The sequence below is a fragment of the Procambarus clarkii genome, chromosome 32, assembly GCF_040958095.1.
Source record: "Procambarus clarkii isolate CNS0578487 chromosome 32, FALCON_Pclarkii_2.0, whole genome shotgun sequence".
In the NCBI taxonomy this organism is placed as follows: domain Eukaryota; kingdom Metazoa; phylum Arthropoda; class Malacostraca; order Decapoda; family Cambaridae; genus Procambarus; species Procambarus clarkii.
Window position 1 is genome coordinate 2,931,194 of NC_091181.1, and position 26,207 is coordinate 2,957,400.

Here is a 26,207-nt window from a genome sequence, read left to right on the forward strand (position 1 = left end):
TAAAAAAAAAAACCACGGGGTCCTACAGGGCCAAGGCCCCCCAAGTCAGCCCCTCCCCAGCCCCGGGAACCTACACGACAGGCTCCGGGGCCGAGCCGTCCCCCCAAAGCCCCGGCCGTACCAAAAAACTGGGGCAGCCACGAAAACACTAAGGAAGGGAGCCCACTGGCAGACTCTTACAACACGGCTGGAGGAACAGGCTCAAATGCCCCCGTCACTACCCCGGAAGGGGAATTCCCCGAGACTGCCGAGTCTCAGCACCATCAAACCCCGCCCCGAACCTACAGACAGTAAGGAACCGGATGTAGGCAGGAAGGGGGATCCAGGGAAAAGACAAGGGGGCGTGGAAGGAACAGAAGCAACCAACACCCCCTAGTCCCAACACGAACCAAAACGGGGCAGCCCCGGGGCTCCCAGGGAGGAAACCACGAGAACGTTGCCACCACCAAGGCTCAAAGTGCAACGCCCCTGCTGCCCGCACCCGCTTAGTCAGCACAACTGGGTAACCGAGCCACAACGAGCAACCAAACTCGCAGGACTCCGGGTCGAAGGTGTCACCAACCCCACAGGCAGCAGACGGAGGCAAAACAGAAAGTCACCCAGAGACATAGGGTGAGAGCAACCCTTAAACTCGCTGGAAGCGAGGGGGGGAGGACTCTGAGGTCACATGCATCGGACCTGCGCGCCCCCAGGGGTTTCCCAGGGTCCTGAGCGTTTACTATACGAGGAATTACGCTCAGGTAATCCCAGGCAGGGTACTGCTAACCGGCACCCAAAGCTACCAATCAACTTTCAAAGAGCTGAACCCCCCCCCCCGGGACATGTACACTCATGGGAACCTAGCAGGGGGTACCATCAGAAAATACTCAGAACACAAGGGACACAAGGGGCAAGAACGAAGGCAGACCCCCCACCTGGTAGATAAAGAAAAAGAAAACCCCGCAAGAGGACAGCGTACCCAAGTGAAACAGAGCCGGCCGCTATGATTGGTAAAGACAAGCTGCACAGTACCCTGCGCCCCACCAGTGCAAAAACTGCCCCTTACTCTAAGGCGAACAAGGAAGAAAGAACACCCGAGCACACAAAGAGCGGCTGAAAACCAAGCAGTAAACGGCCTAGCAGGGGCAGGACCCAAGGAACTTGTGGAAGGTCGGGCAGCGTGCGCCTAGGGAAGGGAACCCTAGGCGCATGCAGCCCGAATACTGGAGAATCACTCCCGGCTCACGTACCACCAAGAAAACAGACACCACACTCTAGGTACAGTGCTGAAACAACCACTGGAGCCGGAGCACATAACCGGTGCCTATAGCATCAGCCGAAGAACTGATGGGTGGATACCCAGCGTGGGAGGTCTGGGGCTCTCCCTTCCCCCTCCCGGGGAGGGGGGAGCTGTGCAGATAGCGGCGCGGTGACGTGTGACGTCATACTAGTTTGCTTGTTTTCTGTTGAGGAGTTCTATCCACTAGTTCGGCTTTAGGTAGCAATTTTCACCAGAATAGGGGTTTGTTTTGGAATGCTTACCTTTCTGGATGCTTGACCCGGTCGATGGCAGACATAGAATGCTTCCAACATATGCAGCGGTTGTGTGGTGCCCATATCTTAAGAAGCACATCAACAAACTGGAAAAGGTGCAAAGACATGCTACTAAGTGGCTCCCAGAACTGAAGGGCAAGAGCTACGAGGAGAGGTTAGAGGCATTAAATATGCCAAAACTAGAAGACAGAAGAAGAAGAGGTGATATGATCACTACATACAAAATAGTAACAGGAATTGATAAAATCGATAGGGAAGATTTCCTGAGACCTGGAACTTTAAGAACAAGAGGTCATAGATATGAACTAGCTAAACACAGATACCGAAGAAATATAAGAAAATTCACTTTCGCAAACAGAGTGCTAGACGGTTGGAACAAGTTAGGTGAGAAGGTGGTGGAGGCCAAGACCGTCAGTAGTTTCAAAGCGTTATATGACAAAGAGTGCTGGGAAGACGGGACACCACGAGCGTAGCTCTCATCCTGTAACTACACTTAGGTAATTACCACACGGGGGTTTCTATAGGCCATTGCTCCCTTTGCCTCTCTGAGGGGGCCAGGTTCTGGCCATGGTCCCCGGTAGGCCTTAGAACTCCATACACATGACTGATGCCAAAGTCTGACATTAGCATATCGGCTCTGGGGAGCCGACAGGGCTCCCCCCAGAAACAACCCTAATATAAAGGAGGAGGCACACCAAGGCAGACCCCCCCCCCCCCCCACCAGGCTAAAAGAAAAAGAAAAACCTCACAAGAGGACATCATACCAAGATGAAAAAGCGCCGCCCACTGTTATAGGTGAAAACTGGGAAATACAAGGAGGGGCAGATGGAACCAAAGTCGAAGTGACTCCCAATCCACAAGTCCGGGCCACTAAAACCAAAACGGGCCAGTCTTGGGGCATCCAGGGGAGCAACTAACCTATCACATTGCAGCAACCTAAACCTAGCATGCAACGCAGCTGCTGCCTGCACCCTCATATCATGATCAGTAGCATGGGTGAACTAGAGAATGTACAAACAACAAACGTCACATGACTCTGGGTCAAAAGAATCACTGACCCTACACGCAGCATCTAAACCGCAGCAACTATCAACCTCACACACGCAGCAACTATCAACCTCACACAAAGCAAGAGGGAACTCAAGGGTCGCATCCATCGGACCTCGGAGCCCCTGCGTGGTTTCCCAGGGCCCTTAGCCTTGGTAACAAGCTAAGGGAAGACGGGCAGGAATCCTGCAAACTGGCACCCAAAACTACCAAGCAAACTTCTAAAAGCTGAACCCCCAGGACGTGTCCACTCACAGAGGACCCAGCAGGGGATACAACAAAGAACACAGATATGTATATATAGATACCCTGAATATATATAGGGGCAACCAACCAAAGGCAGACCCACCCACCAGGCAGGAAAACAAAAACAAAAGAAAAACCCTACAAGAGGACAACTTATCCAGGCGGAACAGAGCCGGCCGCTATAATAGGTGATAACTAGCTGTGCAGTACCCCACGCTACCAGTCTACCTGTGGGGTACGTCATACCAGTGACGAAAACTACCTCCTACCCTGAGGCAAGCAAGGGCAACAAAAGCGCCAGTTGACTCCAAGGGTAGCCAAGTACCGAGCAGTAAAAGACACAGCAGAGGTAGATCCCAAGGTGATTTTTGGAAGGAGGCCATAAGCCCCAAGGGCAGTACTTACAAAGCACCGAGGGAAGGCGACCCTAGGTGCATGCAGCCCAAATACTGAAGAATATTACTCCTGGCTTGCACACCACCCTTAGACACAGACCATGCCACAAGGCACAGAAACTGAGACAAATTCAGGAGCCAGAAGCATAAGACCTCGCCATTATCACATCAGCCAAGAACTGAAGGGTGGATCGCTGGTGTGAGGGTCTGGGACTCCCCCTCCCCCTCCCAGGGAGGAGGGTGGTAAGGTAGCACAGACAGCAGCGCAGCAACATGATGACGTCATGATCATTTGCTAATTTTCGTTTGGGGAGTTCTGTCCACTCGTTCGGATTTCGGTAGCAATATTTTTACCAGAATAGGGGTTTGTTTTGGGGCACCTACCTCTCTTGAGTGTCTGTCCTAGTCGATGGCAGACATAGAATGCTCCCAACCACATGGGAGTTTCTATAGGCCATTGCTCCTTGTGCCTCTCTGAGGGAGCCAAGTTCTGGCATGTGGTCCCCGGTAGGCAAGAACTCCATGCACATCGATTGATTCCAGAAAGCTAATACAGTATATCCATATCAGCCTGGATAGCTTCAGGAAACCAACGGGGCTGCCCCCAGAAAGTTTCCTATATATAAAGTCAACTCTCATCTTGATGTGTCTCCATGTCAAAAGTGTTTATATAGATGAAATACTACACTCAGTTGGGTGAGAACAATGTGACCTTCAGCAGTGTACCTTCACTGAGGTGTGGACAGTCTTGACATTTGGGAAGAGTTCCTGGCACTTCTGGAGCCAATCTTCTACCTTCATGCTGCACTCATCAGCTGTGTCTATGGTTGTGTCAACCTCCTGTGGGGTGTTGACTGTGTCGAGGCTCCCCACCATGACCTGCAGCTGAGTCTTCCCTTCCTCTCCTTGTGTTGTCATATCCACCACACTGGTATCCTCCAGTTCCAAGAGCTTCATTGCTGACTTGTTCTGCTCTACCAGAGCATAGAGTCTGTCCTGGAGCTGCAGGTGGTGAGTCTTCCAGTCCCCCAGCTGCCCCTGGTACTCCCCCAGCTGGGACAGTACCTCTTCACAGCTAGTAATGAGGCTGCTGATGATGCTCTTCTGCTCCTGCACCAGGGAACGTAACTTTTTGCTGATGCCTCTGGTGGGACCTTCAGAAGATTTTGCTGGCACTACTTCCTCAGTTGTTAGCTGGATATTTTTTAGTTTCCTAACAAAAGCCTCCACAGCATAGCTAATTGGGAACTGAGTAGCGGCTGTGGCAACGTGCTCGGCACGGCAGCTGGGGCAGGTTAGCTGACCATTCTTGATAGCATTGTCAATACACTGGGAGCAGAATGTGTGGCCACATGGCAGTGTGCGAGGTCGTAGCCGATTGTCATCATAATCGTTAAAACACACTGAACATTCCTCTGGCTTGTTATCCTGTGGAAAAGAATATTTAGTTATGCTTGATGTATTTACAACAAAAACTAATATTACAGTACTTTATTTACTAATACAAATTACATAATATTTTTATACATTCTTTGCATTAGCTATTTCAGAGCAGGGTTAATATTACTGACAGATTAACATATTCACAGCAAGGCCAATATTTTTTATAAACATATCCTGGAGTATGGGTTAATATATTTAGGTAACATATTGCAGCAGCAGGGCTGTTTGTAAGCCATACCTGAGAGTGCAGACTAACAAAACCCATTCTTACTTTATTATGAATAATGGAAGGAAATGTATGTATCGTATGTGATAATGGGGAAGGATCAAGTATTCTTAGTCTAAGTTGGACAATAAATACACTGTGGGTTACATCTTAACACATCTTTGGGGGCCTCGTAGCCTGGTGGATAGCGCGCAGGATTCGTAATTCTGTGGCGCGGGTTCGATTCCCGCACGAGGCAGAAGCAAATGGGCAAAGTTTCTTTCACCCTGAATGCCCCTGTTACCTAGCAGTAAATAGGTACCTGGGAGTTAGTCAGCTGTCACGGGCTGCTTCCTGGGGGTGGAGGCCTGGTCGAGGACCGGGCCGCGGTGACACTAAAAGCCCCGAAATCATCTCAAGATAACCTCAAGATAACATGGGTTTTATTGAACAACTCTGGATTATTTTACAGTTACTATGGGAACACACAATTACATTACAGGATTGTTGAGATTGAGTGATACTCTTCCCCAAACATAACCATGAAGGATAAATTGACTATTGGTCTCACACAAATCTGGGCTTAGTTGATTTGGTGGTGATAAGACCACCAAATCTTATCTATTTGATTTATAAACTAAGTACAGTATATATATATATATATATATATATATATATATATATATATATATATAAATATATATATATATATATATATATATATATATATATATATATATATATATATATATATATATATATATACACACACAATGGGGCCTCGACTTCCGATGCTAATTGGTTCCCAGAGACGGATCGTAAGTCGAAGCGATTTTTCCCATAAGAAATAAAGGGAATTGAATTAATCCGTTCCCCACCCTCCAAAATATTAACATACAAATACATTTTATACTGAATACAATGTTTTTTTCTAACTACAATACAGTACCAAAGTGTCTCTTACCTTTATGGAGGGGCTCTTGATGGCGTATGGAAGATGGTGATGAGGGGAAAGGAAGAGAGTTGTTCCTGTTTGGAAGGGGAGTCCCCTTCCATTATCACATCAGGCAGTGATGTTTTCTCTGGGGTACTCTCTTTCCTACGTTTTGTCTGAATACCACTAGGACCTGGTTATGATTCAGTGCTTGTTTGTCTCACTACAAATTTGTCAAGAGGCATTTGTTGTTCCCTTAATTTTAACATTTGTCTGTAATGATGCATCAGTGTCATTGAATAGGTTAAGGCAACGACCTACTGCAGCTTGATTTGGGCGAGTCGTTTCAGCAAAGGTTTGCAATTCTTCCCATGCTGCACACATTTTCTTAATTGTTGAGGAAGAGACATTCTGTACTCTTGTATCTGCTATATGCTCATCCTTACATGGGTTTTCATATGTTGAGCCTTACCACTGACTTTCCTGGGACTCATGGCAAGGTATATAATAATTACTTTAATGTTCAAAATGCAAAAAATCACCACAAAAGCGGAATTTCTTAAAGGCGCAATCGTCACTAAGCGAGCAGCTGTAGTAAACTGGGCAGGTCGGCTGCGTGACTGGGAACCACTCGCTCTGTCGACCCGAACGTGTACCAACAAATATCGTAAGTCAACAACACCATCGGATGTCGAGTCGCATTTTTCGATGAAATTCACATCGTAACTCGAAATTATCGCAAGTAGGGGCAATCGTATGTCGAGGTGCCACTGTATATTATATATATATATATATATATATATATATATATATATATATATATATATATTATATATATATATATATATATATATATATATATATGTGTATATATATATATATATATATATATATATGTGTATATATATATATATATATATATATATATATATATATATATATATATATATATATGTGTATATATATATATATATATATATATATATATATATAATATATATATATATATATATACATATATATAAACACGGCAAATTCATTTGCCGTGGTGGAGGACGAGTGCTGTAGTGCGCCTGCAGCGAGGAAATCATCGAGGAACGGCGGAGCGCAGGCCCCTCAGGCTGCTCAGAACGTTAGGGCGGTACTGAAGCGAATTTTGGTTGTGGGAGATTCCCAGGTGAAGTATTTTGACAGAACGTTTTGTGCCAAAGATAGGGAGAACAGATTAAGGGTTTGCTATCCGGGAGCTGGAATTGGTGATATTGTTGAAAACATGAATGATAAAAACATGAATGATATTATGACGGGAAATGGGAACAAACCCATTATTTGTATTAGTGCAGGGGGTAATGATGTTGGGCGAGTTATTGCTCAATCTCGTGTGGCTAGAATTGCCGCTAATCCCTCTAAGAAGAAGTTGCGAACTGGACACCAATTGCTGGAGATCCGTCGACTAGTTAATAGGCCAGAGTCTCGTTCGTTATCGGAATTAACCAGACAAATCGCTCCACCAACTAAGAACGGCCATGCACCATATATATATATATATATTTATATATATATATATATATATATAGCGGGCAGAGTGTATCGTGATCTGGCCTGTACTCCTCTTGACATACCAGAAAACATTCTAAGGAAACTACTCCAAGCTTGTACTAAAGAGGCATCCTTCTTGAGCCTGGATGGGCACATGTATAAGCAAGTAGATGGGGTCGCCATGGGTTCTCCCCTAGGTGCTCTGTTTGCGAACTTCTACATGGGGACCATCGAACAAAAGGTCTTCGTTGACATGAACTTGAAACCGGCCATATACTGCAGGTATGTTGACGACATTTTTACTCAGGTACCTGAGGTCAGACATTTGCAGGAGCTGAATGAGGCATTTGAGCGAAATTCTGTGTTGCATTTCACCTACGAGATGGAGAAGGATGGGAAGCTGCCCTTTCTAGATCTAACAGTCATGGAAAGGAGCGGAGGTTTCCACACTGCAGTCTACACTAGAGAAACAAACATAGGAATGTGCCTCAATGCCAATAGTGACTGCCCAGACAGGTACAAGAGGAGTGTTGTTAACGCTTATGTCTACCGTGCTCTCAGCCACAGCTCAGGATGGAAGCAAGTCGATGAAGAACTTTGTAGGGTAAGGCAGGTCCTAGTCAACAACGGCTTCTCCAATGGTTTCATTGAAGACATCATAAGAAGGAAAGTGAAATGCCATGCAACCTCTGAAGAGACAACTAACACAACACCTGTACCCCCTATTAGACTATTTTACAGGAACTTCTTTTCCACAGCTCATAAAACGCAGGAAAGGGTCCTGAAAGATATTGTTAATAGAAACGTTACCCCTACAGACAAAAATCAGAAGATACAATTGACGATTTACTATAAAACCAAGAAAACTGCTAACCTACTCATGAGAAACTCTCCAGACACAAAGCAGAACGCTTTGAAAGAGACCAATGTCGTCTATGCCTTCAAATGCCCACTTAGGGACTGTAAGCCTCAAAGAACTTAGTATATAGGCAAGACAACAACATCTCTTTCCAGGCGAATAACGATACATAAGCAACAGGGGCTCCATTAAGGAACATATAATCTCTTCCCACAACCATACCATCACCAGAGAAGTCTTAACAAAAAACACGGAAATCATCGATAGATGCACCAATAGCAGGCAGCTTGATATCTGCGAGGCACTACACATTAAGAAGTCAACACCAGCAATCAACAGCCAATTAATGCACAACTATATTCTACCCACTTCAAGACTCCGCACCAATATAGAAGCATCAAGAAATATGGGCCAATAGGCCGTTTGCATTTACTTCCATTCTTCCCCTTTAACTTTACCCAATATTTCGTGTTCTATCTTGTGTTGAAAGTTTGTTTTCACCTCATCCAAAACTGTTGTAACATATCACCTCACCCAAATGCAGGTATATAAAATGAAAAGCCATTTGAATTATAGCATAGTAAGAAATCTGTTTAGTGTTTGCAGGTTATAGTTGTGTGTGTGTAAACTAAAGTCTTTGAAAATGTAATAAGTTATTACGAAACGCGTTCAAGTGTGGCGTCAGACTAGAAATAAAAATGAATTTTGGAGAACTGATTTTTCAATTACCATCGACAGTGAAAAGAAACATAAGAAATATTGAGAAAATTTGTGTTAGAATTATTAATCTTATTTTTTCGGTCATATTTAATAATATATGTCTACAGGAAAGAATGCTACCAAAATATACTTATATATATATATATATATATATATATATATATATATATATATATATATATATATATATATATATATATGCGAACAAGCCTGAATGGTCCCCAGGACTATATGCGAATGAAAACTCACACCCCAGAAGTGACTCGAACCCATACTCCCAGAAGCAACGCAACTGGTAACTACAGGGCGCCTTAATCCGCTTGACCATCACGGCCGTCAAAGGAAGTGATAGCCGAGGCTATTTGAGCCACTTCCCCGACGGCAACTCGGATGGTAATCTTGGGCATAGCATTTCACCAAATCACCTCATTCTTTGGGGCACACGTGAGGAACACAAATGCGAACAAGCCTGAATGGTCCCCAGGACTATATGCGAATAAAACTCACACCCCAGAAGTGACTCGAACCCATACTCCCAGAAGCAACGCAACTGGTAACTACAGGGCGCCTTAATCCGCTTGACCATCACGGCCGTCAAAGGAAGTGATAGCCGAGGCTATTTGAGCCACTTCCCCGACGGCAACTCGGATGGTAATCTTGGGCATAGCATTTCACCAAATCACCTCATTCTTTGGGGCACACGTGAGGAACACAAATGCGAACAAGCCTGAATGGTCCCCAGGACTATATGCGAATGAAAACTCACACCATCCGAGTTGCCGTCGGGGAAGTGGCTCAAATAGCCTCGGCTATCACTTCCTTTGACGGCCGTGATGGTCAAGCGGATTAAGGCGCCCTGTAGTTACCAGTTGCGTTGCTTCTGGGAGTATGGGTTCGAGTCACTTCTGGGGTGTGAGTTTTCATATTCATATATATATATATATATATATATATATATATATATATTAGTATATTTTGGTAGCATTCTTTCCTGTAGACATATATTATTAAATATGACCGAAAAAATAAGATTAATAATTCTAACACAAATTTTCTCAATATTTCGGCAGTCTCCGTGGTGTAGTGGTAAGACACTCGCCTGGCGTTCCGCGAGCGCTATGTCATGGGTTCGTATCCTGGCCGGGGAGGATTTACTGGGCGCAATTCCTTAACTGTAGCCTCTGTTTAACGCAACAGTAAAATGTGTACTTGGATGAAAAAACGATTCTTCACGGCAGGGGATCGTATTCCAGGGACCATAGGATTAAGGACTTGCCCGAAACGCTACGCGTACTAGTGGCTGTACAAGAATGTAACAACTCTTGTATATTAGTATATTTTGGTAGCAGTCTTTCCTGTAGACATATATTATTAAATATGACCGAAAAAGTAAGATTAATAATTCTAACACGAATTTTCTCTATCTTTCTTACATTTCTTTTCACTGTTGATGGTAATTCAAAGATCAATTCTCCAAAATTCATTTTTATTTCTAGTCTGACGCGACACTTGAGCGCGTTTTGTAAAACTTATTACATTTTCAAAGACTTTAGTTTACAAACACACAACTGAAACTGAAGAGAGCTTACACATCTTCGACGTTTATATTTATATTTGGGTGAGGTGGATGAGGTGAAAAAACGAACTTTCAACAATGGGTATTAAATTCCAACACAAGACAGAACACGAAACAATGGGTATTGAATGGAAGTAATTGTAGAAAGCCTATTGGTCCATATTTCTTGATGCTTCTATATTGGAGCGGAGTCCTGAAGTGGGTAGAATATAGTTGTGCATTAATTGGCTGTTGATTGCTGGTGTTGACTTCTTGATGTGTAGTGCTTCGCAGACGTCAAGCCGCCTGCTATCACTGTATCTATCGATGATTATCAAACACAGAAATCATCGATAGATACAGCGATAGCAGGCGGCTTGACATGTGAACGCGTTTCGTAATAAATTATTACATTTTCAAAGACTTTAGTTTACACACACACAACTAACTTGCAAACACTAAACAGAGTTTAACCCTTAAACTGCTCATGGTGTATACATACGCCCTGAGTAACATGTCCCACGGTGCGCATGGCGAATATATATGCCATAGGGTGCCAGGCCAGATTCAAATGGACCGCGGCTACACGGGGTTCACAGTAACTTCCTCAGGGCTCTTGTAAACAGACGCCATTTTTTTTTTAAATCGTGGGCAATATTCTCAGGTGTAAGAGGCACAGTACTGTTGGAGGAACCAAGGCTGGCGCACGCAGCATGAGCGAACAGCATTGCTGTTCAGCTTGTGACCACAGCATCGCCGAAAAATGTCAAAATATATAATTGTTATTATTTAGCGATGACAATATCACAGATAACCCATGACTGTGATATAAATAACCAGGGTTGTGATAATGGCAGGATTGTTGTAATAATTAGTGCTGTGGGAAGAGTGATGCTGAGAGACGGAGGGAGACAGCATCGTTTACTGTGTGGCCACCTGTTATTGTTTGCATTCACCATACCAGGTCAGTGGTTCTCTATGGTGAACACAAATGTAGATACTTATATATAATGTGTGTATTAGTGTAATAACAGCAAAAGGATTATGCTGGGAGGAGCCATTTGGGTGACGGAGGTGACGTCGTCTGCACGATTTGTCTAGCTGTTTAGAGGGTGGCCACTATGCTCTTTGGGCGCACTACAAGCTTAGGTGTACAGTTACGGTGCATAAAACATGTAGATACTTATATATAATATGTGTATATAGGGTAATAACACTGCAAACAGTATTGTTGGGGGAGAAAGTTTAGTGCGTGTGACCTTGAAAGAGTAAGGGAGCCGCCAGCCGCCATCTGTGTATAGCGACGACTCTTAGTGCCTGAACTAACTATATCAGCTTAGCTTTACAGTTGTGGTGAACAAAATATATACATACTTATATATAACGTCTGTATATAGTGTAATAACACCACAAATGGTATTGTTGGGGGGAAGAAAATTTAGTGATTGTGTTGAGGGAGTGGCAGCGAGTGGCTGGCTGGTGTGTGGCCGTAACTCTTCGTTGCTTTTCGACTCTCAATACCAACTTAGTGATTCGTTATGGTGACCAAAACATGCCGATACTTATATATAACCTGTGTATAGAGAGTAATAGCAGCAAAACTATTTGTTTATCGTTTTATAAACATATTTGAATCACTAATATGCACATCATACTTTTGAGTATAGCGATTATTCATCACTTTTATTATATAAATATATTACAATAGACACTACTGAATAATATTACTGCAAAAAAACTAAGATAAAATAAATCGAAGACATTGAAACAATTAGGTAATAATATCTTTGTGGCAACTCCCACCTGTCAGCGCGGGTGACGCTGACCGAGTCTGACGACCGCTCTGTCAACGCCCATTTTTTGCCAGACTTCCTCGGTCAATTGCGCCCAAAATATGTCACCTACGATTTTTTTTTTTCCCGTGCTCAAGGGACACAAATTAACATGTCTAGAAGAGGAAAAAAAAATTTTGAATTCTTTTTTTCTTGCGCACAGGGGTGTAAATGTCCCCAGGACCCCTGAGCAGTGTAAGGGTTAAACAGCTTTGATTTTATACCTGCATTTGGGTGAGGTGATGTTACAACAGTTTTGGATGAGGTGAAAACAAATTTTCAACACAAGACAGAACACGAAACAATGGGTATAATATTTTGTAAGTTAAAAGGAAGAATGTAAGTAACTGCAATGGGCCTATTGGCCCATATTTCTTGATGCTTCTATATTGGTGCGGAGTCTTGAAGTGGGTAGAATATAGTTGTGTATTAATTGGCTGTTGATTGCTGGTATCGACTTCTTAATGTGTAGTGCCTCGCAGATATCAGGCCGCCTGCTATCGCTGTATCTATCGATGATTTCCGTGTTTTTTTATAAGACTTCTCTGGTGATGGTCTGGTTGTGGGAAGAGAATATATGTTCCTTAATGGAGCCCTGTTGCTTATGCATCGTTAACGATGCATAAGCCATTCTATAGGCCATTGCTCCCCTTGCCTCTCTGAGGGGGCCAGGTTCTGGCCGTGGTCCCCGGTAGGCCCTAGAACTCCATACACATGACTGATGCCAAAGTCTGACATTAGCATATCAGCCTGGTAAAGCTCCGAGGAGCCTCCGGGTCTCACCCAGAAAATGGCGTTTCATTACATTCAACGCTGGTTTTTTCCAATATTTTGACTATAACACCTGTCAATGATACAAGTCTATATTTGATGGGATCTTCCCTGCTGCCACTGCTGTAGATTGCTGCTGCCTCTAATATCAACAGGGAATCTGAAATAGGTAGTACAGTGAATATCAACCTTGTAGTGCAAACATTTGTTCTGTGTTAGCCTTTTTCCACACATCTGCTAGGACTCCTGTTCACGGGGATGCCTGAAAAAATCTGTTAAGTGGATGTTACGGCCCTCTCGGGACGCAACGGGGTCCTTACTCTGATGTTGTTAGAGGAAGTTGTATCCGACCCCAAGCCAGTAGTGGCTTTCAAGGGATGTGATCCGTGACGCAAGAAACTTAAAGGGGGAAGGGAAAGAAAGTTAAGAACTTAATATAATATAATGATTTCCAACACCAATAAATAATATATAAAAGTTACACAGGGGGAGGGGTATTAACACTTATTTACAGGGGAAAATACACTGTAGTCTTCTGCTGAAGACTCTGGTGCAAAACTCTCGGTGCTGAGTCCTCGGTGCTTCTTCGTGGCCTCACAACGAATTCTTCTGAGAAGTTGAGCCTACCCTGGCCACAGGTCAGCCAAAACACAGGTCCACTGGGGGCACCGCCGTGGAGGCCGTCAACCACAAATCCAGCCGGTCTGCTGGCAGGTTCCGGACTCACAACGCTGGTCAGGCCACTCCACGAACGATATAAGGGGAACGCCCTAGACAGGAGCCTCGTGTGACACCACAAATCTCTCTCCTGTCCTTGATACCCCAGTGGATGATCGTCTCCAACAGTTGGTCCCGGGTAATCCTTTCACTGCCACTCCACTGGCAGGCTAACACACCACAGTGTTCTTCCGGGGGGACGACTTCACAACTGCTGCAGCAAAGTACAAGGTATGGAGAAGGCTGCCTCGGGTAGACTGACTCAACTCCCATCACAACAGTCCCAGGTCGACTCTGTAAGCAGACACGTCATCAATAACTGGGACACACTAAGGCACCTCACTTACAGGCTCAGACACAAACGCCCACCTATCCACTCCATAGATGGCGCTGGTGTCTGAGCACCACCTCACCAGAGGTCAGCAGCGGCTGTGTTGAGCGCTGCACAGGACTGGAAACTGGCCCTTGTGGCCAATATACGTCGTCCTCACCAGGTGTCGTCGTCCGTTTGGAGGGGGTTTCGGGAGCTGACCCACAGATGGCGCGGTTGTCACTGCTCCGTGCTCGGACGTCGGATCCGGGTTCGTAACACCTCCCCACCAAAAAGAATTTGGTTTGGGGTTCTATAAAAAGAAACACAGACCAAATTAGTATGGCGACACAACTCCAAACGGACTCACTTACTCTATGAACTGGAATGGCGAGGCTGTCTTGTCCACAGAACTGTACTACGGAGAAACCCTGGCACAAAGGGAACTTGAAAATGGCAGGCGATGTCCTGCCTGGCGTAACCTTCCACGTCTCCACAGCGATGTCAAACAGGGGCATCATCTCACACCTCTCGAGTAAGGATCGGTGTAGACACGATCTGGGGCGACTCGACACTTCCCTATGTTGTGGCACCGATGATGGCTGATCACAAACGGCATTTCTGGTACCGGTCCGATGGTCCTTCAGGGAGACAGGAACCTGGAATACAGGGGTCTGATAATTCAGAGTGATAGCGACAATGGGTAAGTCAATACTTACTGCATACACCTCTACTAGGCTTACACCTAGTTTCAACAGGGCTGCTTGCACACCGAAGATGGCATTCGCTCTGCCCACGTCAGGTCGACCAACGTTCCGTATAACGCTGTATTGAGGCTCAGCAATCACGCGGGGGGTGTCAACCTGTCGGAAACAGTCACTCATATTATCATTTCTCGTATCTCCTGTATCAACTATTACTTTCCAGGTCCCTTCGTCGACTGCAACACTTGCAGTGCAAATCTCCAATCCCTGGGATCTCTTCACGATGTTCAAGGCAGCCATCATCCGTCAGGTCGTCCACTGGTCCTTACTGAGAACACTGAGAACACATACGAGAACACAACAAAATACCGCTAAGAAACATTTGGTTACCTGAGGGATAAGCTTCCTGAGCCTGTCATGTCCATAGCAGGCTATATCCACTAGCCTGGTTTGGACCACTAGACCTTTCGAACACACCTCACATACCTCTGACGTCTGGGGAATCTCTGGCTGGTTCAATACACGCTGTAACTTGCCATACCGCAAGCACACCTCCGCCTTCGCTCCAGACTCGTTGGTATCCGTGGGTGCCTGCACACAAGGCCTCTCTTCTAGCTCAGGTACTTCTGCCATCGTAACCTCATGTTCCTTGTCGAGAGAAGAATCAGGAGACACTGCTAGATAGCTGTCGATCTGCGGGTGAGAGGACAAATTAGACATGTTCAAATCCGGGTCTGTCTTTACCTGGACATTACCACGGCCCGTCGTTACCTCAGACCTTGCTGTTCTGGCTGACTCGTCCGCTATCTTGGGATGATTGGTGCTCCAATCGGTCACCAAGTCATTGGCTAGTACCACGTCAATCCCAGCCACAGGGAGGGTATCGACTACTGCCAACGCACATGTGCCGCTGAAGTAAGGCGAGTCGAGATGTACCGTCACTAAGGGGGCGATGTACTGCGTCCTAGGAAACCCAACCAGGACAACCTTTTGTCTCACATCCACACTTACTCCCTCGGGTAACGAGCTCTTCACGATCAGGGACTGGGCTGCTCCACTATCTCTGAGCACTACTACAGATCTACCAGTATGATCACGCGATACATACCCGCCTGAAGTGTGAGGGGAAAACAATCTGGGTTCTTCCTGCGTAGTCGTCGACTGGCTTCCTGCTGGTGGGGTAACACAGCTCATCATCATTACCTCCCTACGTACGCTGCCACCTCTTCTGCCTCGGCACCTAGCAGCTACATGCCCCTTCTGCCCACAAGTAGCACACCATATTCCTCCTTGGACTACGGTGTTTCGGACTACTAGGACTAGTCCTTCGAGGGCTACTTGGGGGCGTCTTCTTAGCACTTAGCACAGGACGGGTCTTTCCTCTTCGTCATGAGGTCTGTCAAACCGGCGCTGGTAATTCCTTGGGACGTACTTAGCAGACGGCCTATGAGTCAGGATGTTCTCTTCAGCCATGGTGGCTGCTGCACTCAAGGTCTCTACCTGCTGTTCCTCTAAGTACGTCTTCAGGTCTCCAGACAAACAATCCTTGAAGTCCTCGAGCAGAATCAGCTGCTCGAGGTCTTCCTTGGTCTCCACCTTCCGAGAGGCACACCATTCTTGAAAAAGTCGCTCCTTGATGGTGGCGAATTCGGTGAAAGTGTGCTCTGAGGTCTTCTTCAGGTTTCTAAACTTCTGTCTATATGCCTTGTTACGTACTCCTAGCAGAATACGTATATAAATTTAAAAATAACTTTTTTTGTTCTATTATATCATTGCCTGTATATGTACACACATTGTGTTTTTGGTAAATTATCGTGTGGTGTGGCAGCGTCAGTGGAGACAGGAGCGCGGTTGCTTTGCACACGTCTATTACCTGTTAGATACGGGAAAGCTGGACCTGTTCAGTTGGGAGTTCCAGATGTCACGTTTATTTAGTTTAGGTAATTGTTTATTTACTGTAATTAAACAGGTGGCATTGTACTTATATATTTTGTAAGTAACTATTATCTGTAATTTGCATTCTTGTGTGTTTTGAGAACAAGTGGTTGTTCAATTAGTTTTAAATATTAAAAAGTCCTTAGTTTCCATCCCTCATCCTGGGATGAGGCAGACGGGAGGTGAGAATTTGGGTGGCGACAGAGCGAGAGTTCAGTAGCTGAACGGGACTCGAAGGAGTAACATGTGGGAGATAAGTCTGTTTATTTCTTGTTGTGCCATATTTTATTATACTATATTAGGAGAAGGACAATACCTTTGTTTGTTGTATAAGTAACTTGACCATCTGTGTTTTATATTATACTGTCTTGAATATATATCTATATAATATTTTGTATCTATTCTTCAGTCCTAAAGGAAGATTTTTATTTATGTGCTCATTACTTATCAAGGGGTTATACTGGTGATCCGCTCTTGAGAACAGCAGTTTTCTCGTATCCCTAGACGTAATTAAAGCTTGGCTGCTGTAGGGTCACGAGCCGTAACGAACGATAGGTAACAAAGAGTTATGGGGGCCTGTGCCGGGAAATATTGTTCCCACTTAACCTTAATTATGCTAATCTAACCTTGCCTTCCTAGGTACCATTGTGTCAAGTGTCTGTGTGTTTCTTAAGAACTATTCCATGTGCCAAGCAAGCCTTCCTGTGTGTCAAGTAACAACGTTTCACGATTTTGAGGTAAGTCATCCTATATATTTTGTTTGTGCAGTGAGGCCAAGCGAATTTTCAGTGTGGTGACAATTTTACAGTGAAGTGTAGTGCAGTGCCATTGTTTTAATTATTTTTGTGAATCAAGTGCCAAGTGTTAGTAACGATGGAGGAGAAAGTTGCAGCGTTGGTGGCTCACCCAGACTTTGAAGGGATTAAGAGCCTTAAAAAGACTGAGTTAATACAAATGGCAAATCATTTGGATTTGACCGCCAACAATAGAATGGTTAAAGCCCAAATATTGAAAGTCATTGTGACACATTTTGTTGAGAATGGAGAGTTAGAGGAAGAAATTCTAGAGGAGTTAAGAGAGGAGTCGAGTGATCAGATGACGTTAAAGCGTCTTGAGTTAGAAGCTCGCCAATTAGAGCTTGAAGCTCAAAAGGAACATAAACAATTAGAGCTTGAAGCTCAAAAAGAACAGAGAATATTAGAACTTGAAGCTCAAAAGGAACAAACTAGGCAATTAGAGATTCAACAACAAATGGCTGACACTAACTTCAGGCTTGAATCACAGCGTATGGCAGCTGGGCATGGAAATACTAGTAATGTTTCAATAAATAGTGATAATAATCCCATAAGGATGCATAAGTATATAGAGTTACCCAAGTTCAATGAGGAGGATCCTGAGGTTTTCTTTGCCCATTTTTATAAAATTGCCATCAGTATGAACTGGCCAAGGGATCAGTGGGTAGCCATTATGCAGTCTCAATTTAAGGGGCGTAGTCAGGAGGTTTTCACATCCCTACCCGACGCTCATAGCTTTGATTACGAATTTGTAAAGAAAAGCATCTTAAATGCGTATCAGTTAAATCCAGAGGCACACAGGCAAAAGTTTAGAAACCTAAGGAGGATAAGGGATCAGACAATAGCAGATTTTACTCGTCAGAAGACGAATTTTTGCAACAGATGGTTAAAGTCACTTTCAGTCACTGACTTTGATGCTCTAAAGAATCTTCTTATAATGGAAGAAGTATTGTCATGTCTCCCAGACCAGTTGTCTACTTTTATGGCAGAACAAAAGAATGTAACAGACATTTATGAGCTGTCAAAGCTCGCGGATGAGCATGAGTTGTTGACTAAGGCCCAGTTTACGGCCACTTCACCTAAGTCTAGTCGTAGAGTAAATTATAATGCTCACCGAACTCCTTATCAGAATCCATCCCGTCCTAGTACTCCAGTTACTCCCATGAGCTCTTCTCTTACAAAACCTAACCCTGCTACTTCATTGTCAGGAATGTCAAATAATAATAAGGTTATTTCTAAACCTACAGTTGGTTCCACAGGTGTGTCCACTGTAAGGTCCTGTTCCCATTGTAAGAGAAAAGGCCATGGAATTAATTCATGTTTTATATTGCACCCTGAGTTACGACCAACTGGTCTCATTTATTGCAGAGGTGTGCAAAATAAACTTACTAATAAACATGTAACTGTAAACCCCAATTGGGTGAAACAGTATTCACCATATATGTCTTCAGGTGAAGTTTTGTGTATTAATGGGAAGTGGAAGCCAGTGGTTATTCTTCGTGATACAGGTGCTTCCCAAACCATAATTTCATCCAGTATTCTTTCTGATGTTGAAAAGAGAGATACTGGAAAGTTTGTTGTTCTTCAGAGTGTTGCAGGATGTAAAACTGTACCTCTAATAGACATTAATTTCAGATCCACCATTACACCAAGTTTATGCACTGTGGGTGTTAGTACACAGTTGCCCATCCCAGGTGTGGATGTTATATTGGGTAATGATGTGGCCATAAATCATGTTGTGGGTGAGATTGATCCCCGTTTGTGTAAACAGCCAGTTGCAGACCATGTTTATTCTGCCTGTGCTGAAGTTAGTTCTATGAATGAACCTGTTGTAGAAGATGGTTTTGTCCATTCTACCTGTGCTGATGTCAGTGCTAATATAAATCCAGTTGTCAGTTCTGATGTTGTTACTCAAGCATTTGTTCCAGTAACCAGTACCCCTTCAGTGGAGAAGTGGGATGTGGTTGTTCCAGATTCCTGTGTGGCCGATTTAGTTGTTGAGAGTAAGCCTGATACTATGACTCTGCTTTATTCCAATAAATTGGGAAAGGATGTCCATGTACCATTGTCTTGCCCGCTCACTACGAACGTTGTGCCAGGAGTTGAGAGAAACTTAAAAGTCACGACTCTGTATTCCAGCCAAGTGAATGGTTTAGGACAAGATGTCGGGTTGGCAGACGTATTCCCGCTCACTCCAAGTTTCGAATCAGTTGTCGAGAGTAAGTCCGTTGTAGAGGCCCCGCCTCACCCTAGTCAAGGTGATATAATAGGGGAGGAGGTCAAGCTACCTGTTACTTGCCCGCTCGTTTCAGATTCCCTTAATTTAAGTGCATTGAGTAGAACTGACCCTAAGATTTCAGAGAGAAGCAAGGAGACAGTCTGTACTGTAGATCCAGTTCTGGAGAGTGTGGGAAAGCAGCCAGAGGATCAGATTCTGTTGAGTAGATGGAGACCCATTGAGCCTCCCTCTTCAGTTGTCTGTGAGGATGTGACCCAGCTTAGTAGTGTTATTATTGATTGTGAGCAGACAGTACTCCAAGCAGCTCCAGAAGTCATGGGAGGAAATTTTGGTAAAATCATTAAGAGTGGTAAAGTAGCATTTGGATCTAAGTTGCGGAGTTTTGTAGGTTGTGATTCTTATTCTATGTGGAGTAAGTATTTCTCATTGTGTACATTGAGTCAGAGTGTGTGTAGGATGTTGAAATCTACTTTTATTCTGCAGGAGCCATTTTCTTGTGAAGTGATGGACTGTGGGACATCTTTGTCAAGCCTTGTGGTTGAGCAGAGAGAGTTTACTCAAGTAGGTTGTGCATCCAGTTCTGAGGAAGTGGTGAGTTATGCTAGAGCAGTGTCTCTATATTCAGATCCAGTTAATTTTAATGCACGAGTGATGAAAGTGTATGTTCCACTCAAGTGTGGTGTTGACTTTCAGAGTCATATTGTGGGTGAAGGATTAAATCATACTGGGGAGCAGATGTTTGAGGCTCCAGGTGTGTATTTCAAGTTGGAGGATAAGGTTATCCTACCTAGTGTTAATCATTGTGAAGGGTTTCAGATTGTCCTTGGGCGTTTCCCAGGTAACCTGCTGTGCATCTTCAAGATGTTAAGACCCTTAAACCTCTTGGTTGATTGGTTGTCATCAGATGTAAATCACTTGGGAAGTGATGGTGAGGATTGTAAAGTTTTCGGCATGTTTTATTTAGTCTTTTGGAAGACTAGACGGTTGATGAAAGTGTGTGTTGTGTTCAAGTTCACCATCAGGGGGTGTGAACTTGTCTTCGGAGTTCTGATTGAGATATGGTGCCTAGGCATATGCCTGTTTTCTTTCACTGATCGTTATGACAGAGTTATGAGGCAATTGATTTCTGTGTTCCTTATGGATCATCTGAGTCAGTTCGATCAGGTAGTCTTTGCACTTATCTTGGGTTGCATTTCTTGGTTTGAAGGTCAAAGGTTTGCTAAGTCGGTGTCTTGTGTTTCGGAAGGTTCTATGAATGGGAAAGTTTTATACATAATTGTGAGGTTTAATGCTAATTTCTCTAATTTTAGTATTCATTGGGCGAGAGTATGTGTTCCACAGAGGATCAAGAGTGATGAAGGGCAGATGTCTGTGTCAGAGCATACCCAGGAGAGGTCCCAAATCTACTCAACATCCAGTCAGCTTCAATTAAGCAGTTCAGCTCCAGAAAAAGGGAGTAATGGGAAATGGAGTCTGTCTTGGAAAAATTCACCATGTGGAAAAGGGATCAGATGGAAATACGGAACTGATCTTGGAGAAATAGTAGAAACATATGAAAAGCTAAATTGCCATGATAACTGTGTGAAAGCAGCTACCTTTATTGACAATTCTATTCATGCTACTAATGATAATGTTGTAGATAGGAGTGTGAAATATGATCTGCAACAAAGTGAAATAAATGAGATAGTACCTTGGAGAGATAAATTTGCATACTCAAGTGACACATATGTAGAACATAGTCATAAGACTGAAATTTCTGAGTTTCCTGTAAGACTATATTTGGAGTGTTTTCATTTTTGTCCAGAGATGTGTTCTTATTACTTATACATGTTTGGTGTAATTATTACCATAAATCTCAAGTGTCATACCTTTTACTTTGAAAAAATGCCATTGATCTTCAATCTATTGCATTTTTTTTCTTGGAGGTGGAAGTGTTACGTACTCCTAGCAGAATACGTACATAAATTTAAAATAACTTTTTTTGTTCTATTATATCATTGCCTGTATATGTACACACATTGTGTTTTTGGTAAATTATCGTGTGGTGTGGCAGCGTCAGTGGAGACAGGAGCGCGGTTGCTTTGCACACGTCTATTACCTGTTAGATACGGGAAAGCTGGACCTGTTCAGTTGGGAGTTCCAGATGTCACGTTTATTTAGTTTAGGTAATTGTTTATTTACTGTAATTAAACAGGTGGCATTGTACTTATATATTTTGTAAGTAACTATTATCTGTAATTTGCATTCTTGTGTGTTTTGAGAACAAGTGGTTGTTCAATTAGTTTTAAATATTAAAAAGTCCTTAGTTTCCATCCCTCATCCTGGGATGAGGCAGACGGGAGGTGAGAATTTGGGTGGCGACAGAGCGAGAGTTCAGTAGCTGAACGGGACTCAAAGGAGTAACATGTGGGAGATAAGTCTGTTTATTTCTTGTTGTGCCATATTTTATTATACTATATTAGGAGAAGGACAATACCTTTGTTTGTTGTATAAGTAACTTGACCATCTGTGTTTTATATTATACTGTCTTGAATATATATCTATATAATATTTTGTATCTATTCTTCAGTCCTAAAGGAAGATTTTTATTTATGTGCTCATTACTTATCAAGGGGTTATACTGGTGACCCGCTCTTGAGAACAGCAGTTTTCTCGTATCCCTAGACGTAATTAAAGCTTGGCTGCTGTAGGGTCACGAGCCGTAACGAACGATAGGTAACATGCCTCAGGTACCAATTGGTACGCCATGAGCACAACCTTCTTCACCTTGTCGTAATCGCCGGAGTCGTCAAGGGATAACGTAGAATAGGCGATTTGGGCCTTCCCAGTCAAGACTGACTGTATCATGATGGCCCAATTCTCCCTTGGCCACTCCAAAGAGGCAGCGACTTTCTCGAAGGCTGCAAAGAACTTCGAGACTTCCCTCTCATTGAATTTGGGGACCATTTTGATGTTTCTTACCGGATCGAAACCGCTGGTGTCCGTTGTTGGCCTCCAACCACCGCCTAATCGTAATACTTCTAGTTCATGTTGTCTCTGTCTTTCGTTTTCTTCTCTCTCTCGCTGTTCTCTTTCTCGTTTCTCTTCTCTTTCTCGCTCTTCTCTTTCTCTTTCTCGTTCTTCCCTTTCTCTTTCTCGTTCTTCTCTTCTTTCTTCTCTTTCTAATTCTAAACGCCTCATCGCCAATTCTTTTTCTTTCATCTCCATTTCTTTATCTTTTAATTCTCGTTCTAATTCTAACTTCTTCCACTCTATCTCACGATTGATCTCTAGGGCATGCATTTTGACTGTTAGGAAGCTGATATTAAGCTCACCTGCATCACTGTCAACGTCGCTGCCCTTATCTTCCTTTTCCGTGGAAGCTATTTCCTCACCTTCCTTTGTACTAGGAGCCCCGCCTTCCTGTTTCTCTTCTGCCTTCAGGTGCCGGTGAACCTTGGACAAGATCTCCACACGGGAATCACTGGCACGGATCTTGATCTCCAGGTAGGCGCTCACTAGTACAAGTTCCGGTTTGCTCAGATACTTTAATCTGGCAAGACAGTCCTCTCTGTTCAGAAAAGCCTGAACGTCGTCCAGATCATCGATGGTAGCTTTTTCTGCCATTGTCACAGATGGAACACTCAACTAGCACTTAACACACCGCTTTCATGTTAGCACTTCACACACCGAGCACTGTTCTACGTCAATATTGCACTTTATCGCACCAAACACTGCACTTGCCAATATTGCACGTAATTACTTCGGGCACCGCACTACCCAATATTGCACTGAATCACAGCGAACACTTCGCTCTACAATATTGCACCGAATCACTGAGCACCGCACTAGTCAATATTGCACTTAATCGCTTAGTCACAGCGAGCACCGCACTGCACAATATTGCACTTAGTCACTCTTGAGCACCGCACAGGACGTATAACGTCGCAATCGTCACACACAGGGGGAATTATATACAGGGATTACGCCACTTCACCACCCCTGTCAAACATACTTAACAAGGGGACGGATCCCGCTGGGGATGCCAATTATGTTACGGCCCTCTCGGGACGCAACGGGGTCCTTACTCTGATGTTGTTAGAGGAAGTTGTATCTGACCCCAAGCCAGTAGTGGCTTTCAAGGGATGTGATCCGTGACGCAAGAAACTTAAATGGGGAAGGGAAAGAAAGTTAAGAACTTAATATAATATAATGATTTCCAACACCAATAAATAATATATAAAAGTTACACAGGGGGAGGGGTATTAACACTTATTTACAGGGGAAAATACACTGTAGTCTTCTGCTGAAGACTCTGGTGCAAAACTCTCGGTGCTGAGTCCTCGGTGCTTCTTCGTGGCCTCATAACGAATTCTTCTGAGAAGTTGAGCCTACCCTGGCCACAGGTCAGCCAAAACACAGGTCCACTGGGGGCACCGCCGTGGAGGCCGTCAACCACAAATCCAGCCGGTCTGCTGGCAGGTTCCGGACCCACAACGCTGGTCAGGCCACTCCACGAACGATATAAGGGGAACGCCCTAGACAGGAGCCTCGTGTGACACCACAAATCACTCTCCTGTCCTCGATACCCCAGTGGATGATCGTCTCCAACAATTGGTCCCGGGTAATCCTTTCACTGCCACTCCACTGGCAGGCTAACACACCACAGTGTTCTTCCAGGGGGACGACTTCACAACTGCTGCAGCAAAGTACAAGGTATGGAGACGGCTGCCTCGGGTAGACTGACTCAACTCCCATCACAACAGTCCCAGGTCGACTCTGTAAGCAGACACGTCATCAATAACTGGGACACACTAAGGCACCTCACTTACAGGCTCAGACACAAACGCCCACCTATCCACTCCATAGATGGCGCTGGTGTCTGAGCACCACCTCACCAGAGGTCAGCAGCGGCTGTGTTGAGCGCTGCACAGGACTGGAAACTGGCCCTTGTGGCCAATATACGTCGTCCTCACCAGGTGTCGTCGTCCGTTTGGAGGGGGTTTCGGGAGCTGACCCACAGATGGCGCGGTTGTCACTGCTCCGTGCTCGGACGTCGGATCCGGGTTCGTAACAGTGGAATGCTGAGCTCAAGTGCACATTCTCTCAAAACCCATGGTGAAACTCCATCTGGACCAAATGCTTTGTTCTTACTTAGCTCCTTTGGCATTTTTTTCACTTTATATTCAGACACCTCTATGAAATGTGAGAAATCTTTAAAGAATTCGGATAAAGAAAGAGATCTAGAAGTGGTTCTAGATAAAAAGCTATCACCTGAGGACCACATAAAGAACATTGTATGAAGAGCCAATGCTACACTTTCTAACTTCAGAATTGCTTTCAAATACATGGATGGCAAAATACTAAAGAAATTATTCACAACTATTGTCAGACTAAAGCTGGAATATGCAGTGGTTGTATGGTGCCCATATCTTAAGCAGCACATCAACAAACTGGAAAAGGTGCAGAGACATGCAACTACTGTAATTTACTCGTGGAAAATAGTAGAGGGGCGGGTCCCAAATCTGCACACAGAAATAATATCATTTGAGACCGGAAGGTATGGCAGCATGTGCAGAATACCCCCGTTGAAGAGCAGAGGTTCAATAGGTACTCTGAGAGAACTCTGTCAACATCAGAGGCCCGATACTGTTCAACACGCTTCCACTAAATATAAGAGGCATAACTGGCCGACCCCTCACAATGTTCAAGAGAGAACTCAATAAGCACCTCCAAATGATACCTGATTAACCAGGCTGTGATTTATACGTCAGGCTGCGAGTAGCCGCATTCAACAGCCTGGTTGACCAATCCAGCAACGAGGAGGCCTGGTCGACGACCGGGCAGCGGGGATGCTAAGCCCAGAAAACACCTCAAGGTAGCCTTAAGGCAAGGCTAAAAGTTTTGTGAAGAAATGTTTGCACTGCAAGGTTGATATTCACTATGTCACCTATTTCAAACTCCCAGTTGATATTAGAGGCAGCAGCAATACAGTTGCTTTTACAAGTTTCATTGTGTAGCCCAAGGCTTATCTTCATTGTATCTAGAGGCGGTTTACCTGCTTGATGGGGTTCTGGGAGTTGTTCTACTCCTACTTCTACTCAACTGGAAGTACTTGAGGAGTACTCTCTCCTCCTCAAACTCTGACTTGTGAGAGTTTGGTCCACCAGGCTGTTGCTTGGAGCGGCCCACATACCCACCACAGCCCGGTTGGTCCAGCACTCCTTGGAGAAACCTATCTAGTTTTCTCTTGAAGATGTCCACGGTTGTCCCAGCAATATTTCTTATGCTTGCCAGGAGAATGTTGAACAACAGCGGACCACTGATGTTTATACAGTGTTCTCTGTGCCTACGGCACCCCTGCTCTTCACTGGTTTTATTGTGCATTTTCTTTCATATCATTCACTCCAGTATGTTGTTATTTTACTGTGTAGATTTGGAACCTGGCCC

The 26,207-nt window shown here is 44.3% G+C and overlaps 1 protein-coding gene across 2 annotated transcripts in view; it reads right to left on the reverse strand.

The window, feature by feature from the left end:
* Positions 1-3,826: 3,826 nt before the first annotated feature.
* The window catches only part of LOC138370570 (tripartite motif-containing protein 5-like), a 502,851-nt gene continuing 480,470 nt past the window's right edge, over positions 3,827-26,207 (reverse strand). For both annotated transcript variants that reach the window (XM_069334962.1, XM_069334961.1), the window contains exon 3: positions 3,827-4,649. In XM_069334962.1, coding sequence (XP_069191063.1) covers positions 3,936-4,649 — 714 coding nt within the window. In that variant the 3' untranslated portion in view covers positions 3,827-3,935. The remainder of the gene's footprint in view (positions 4,650-26,207) is intronic.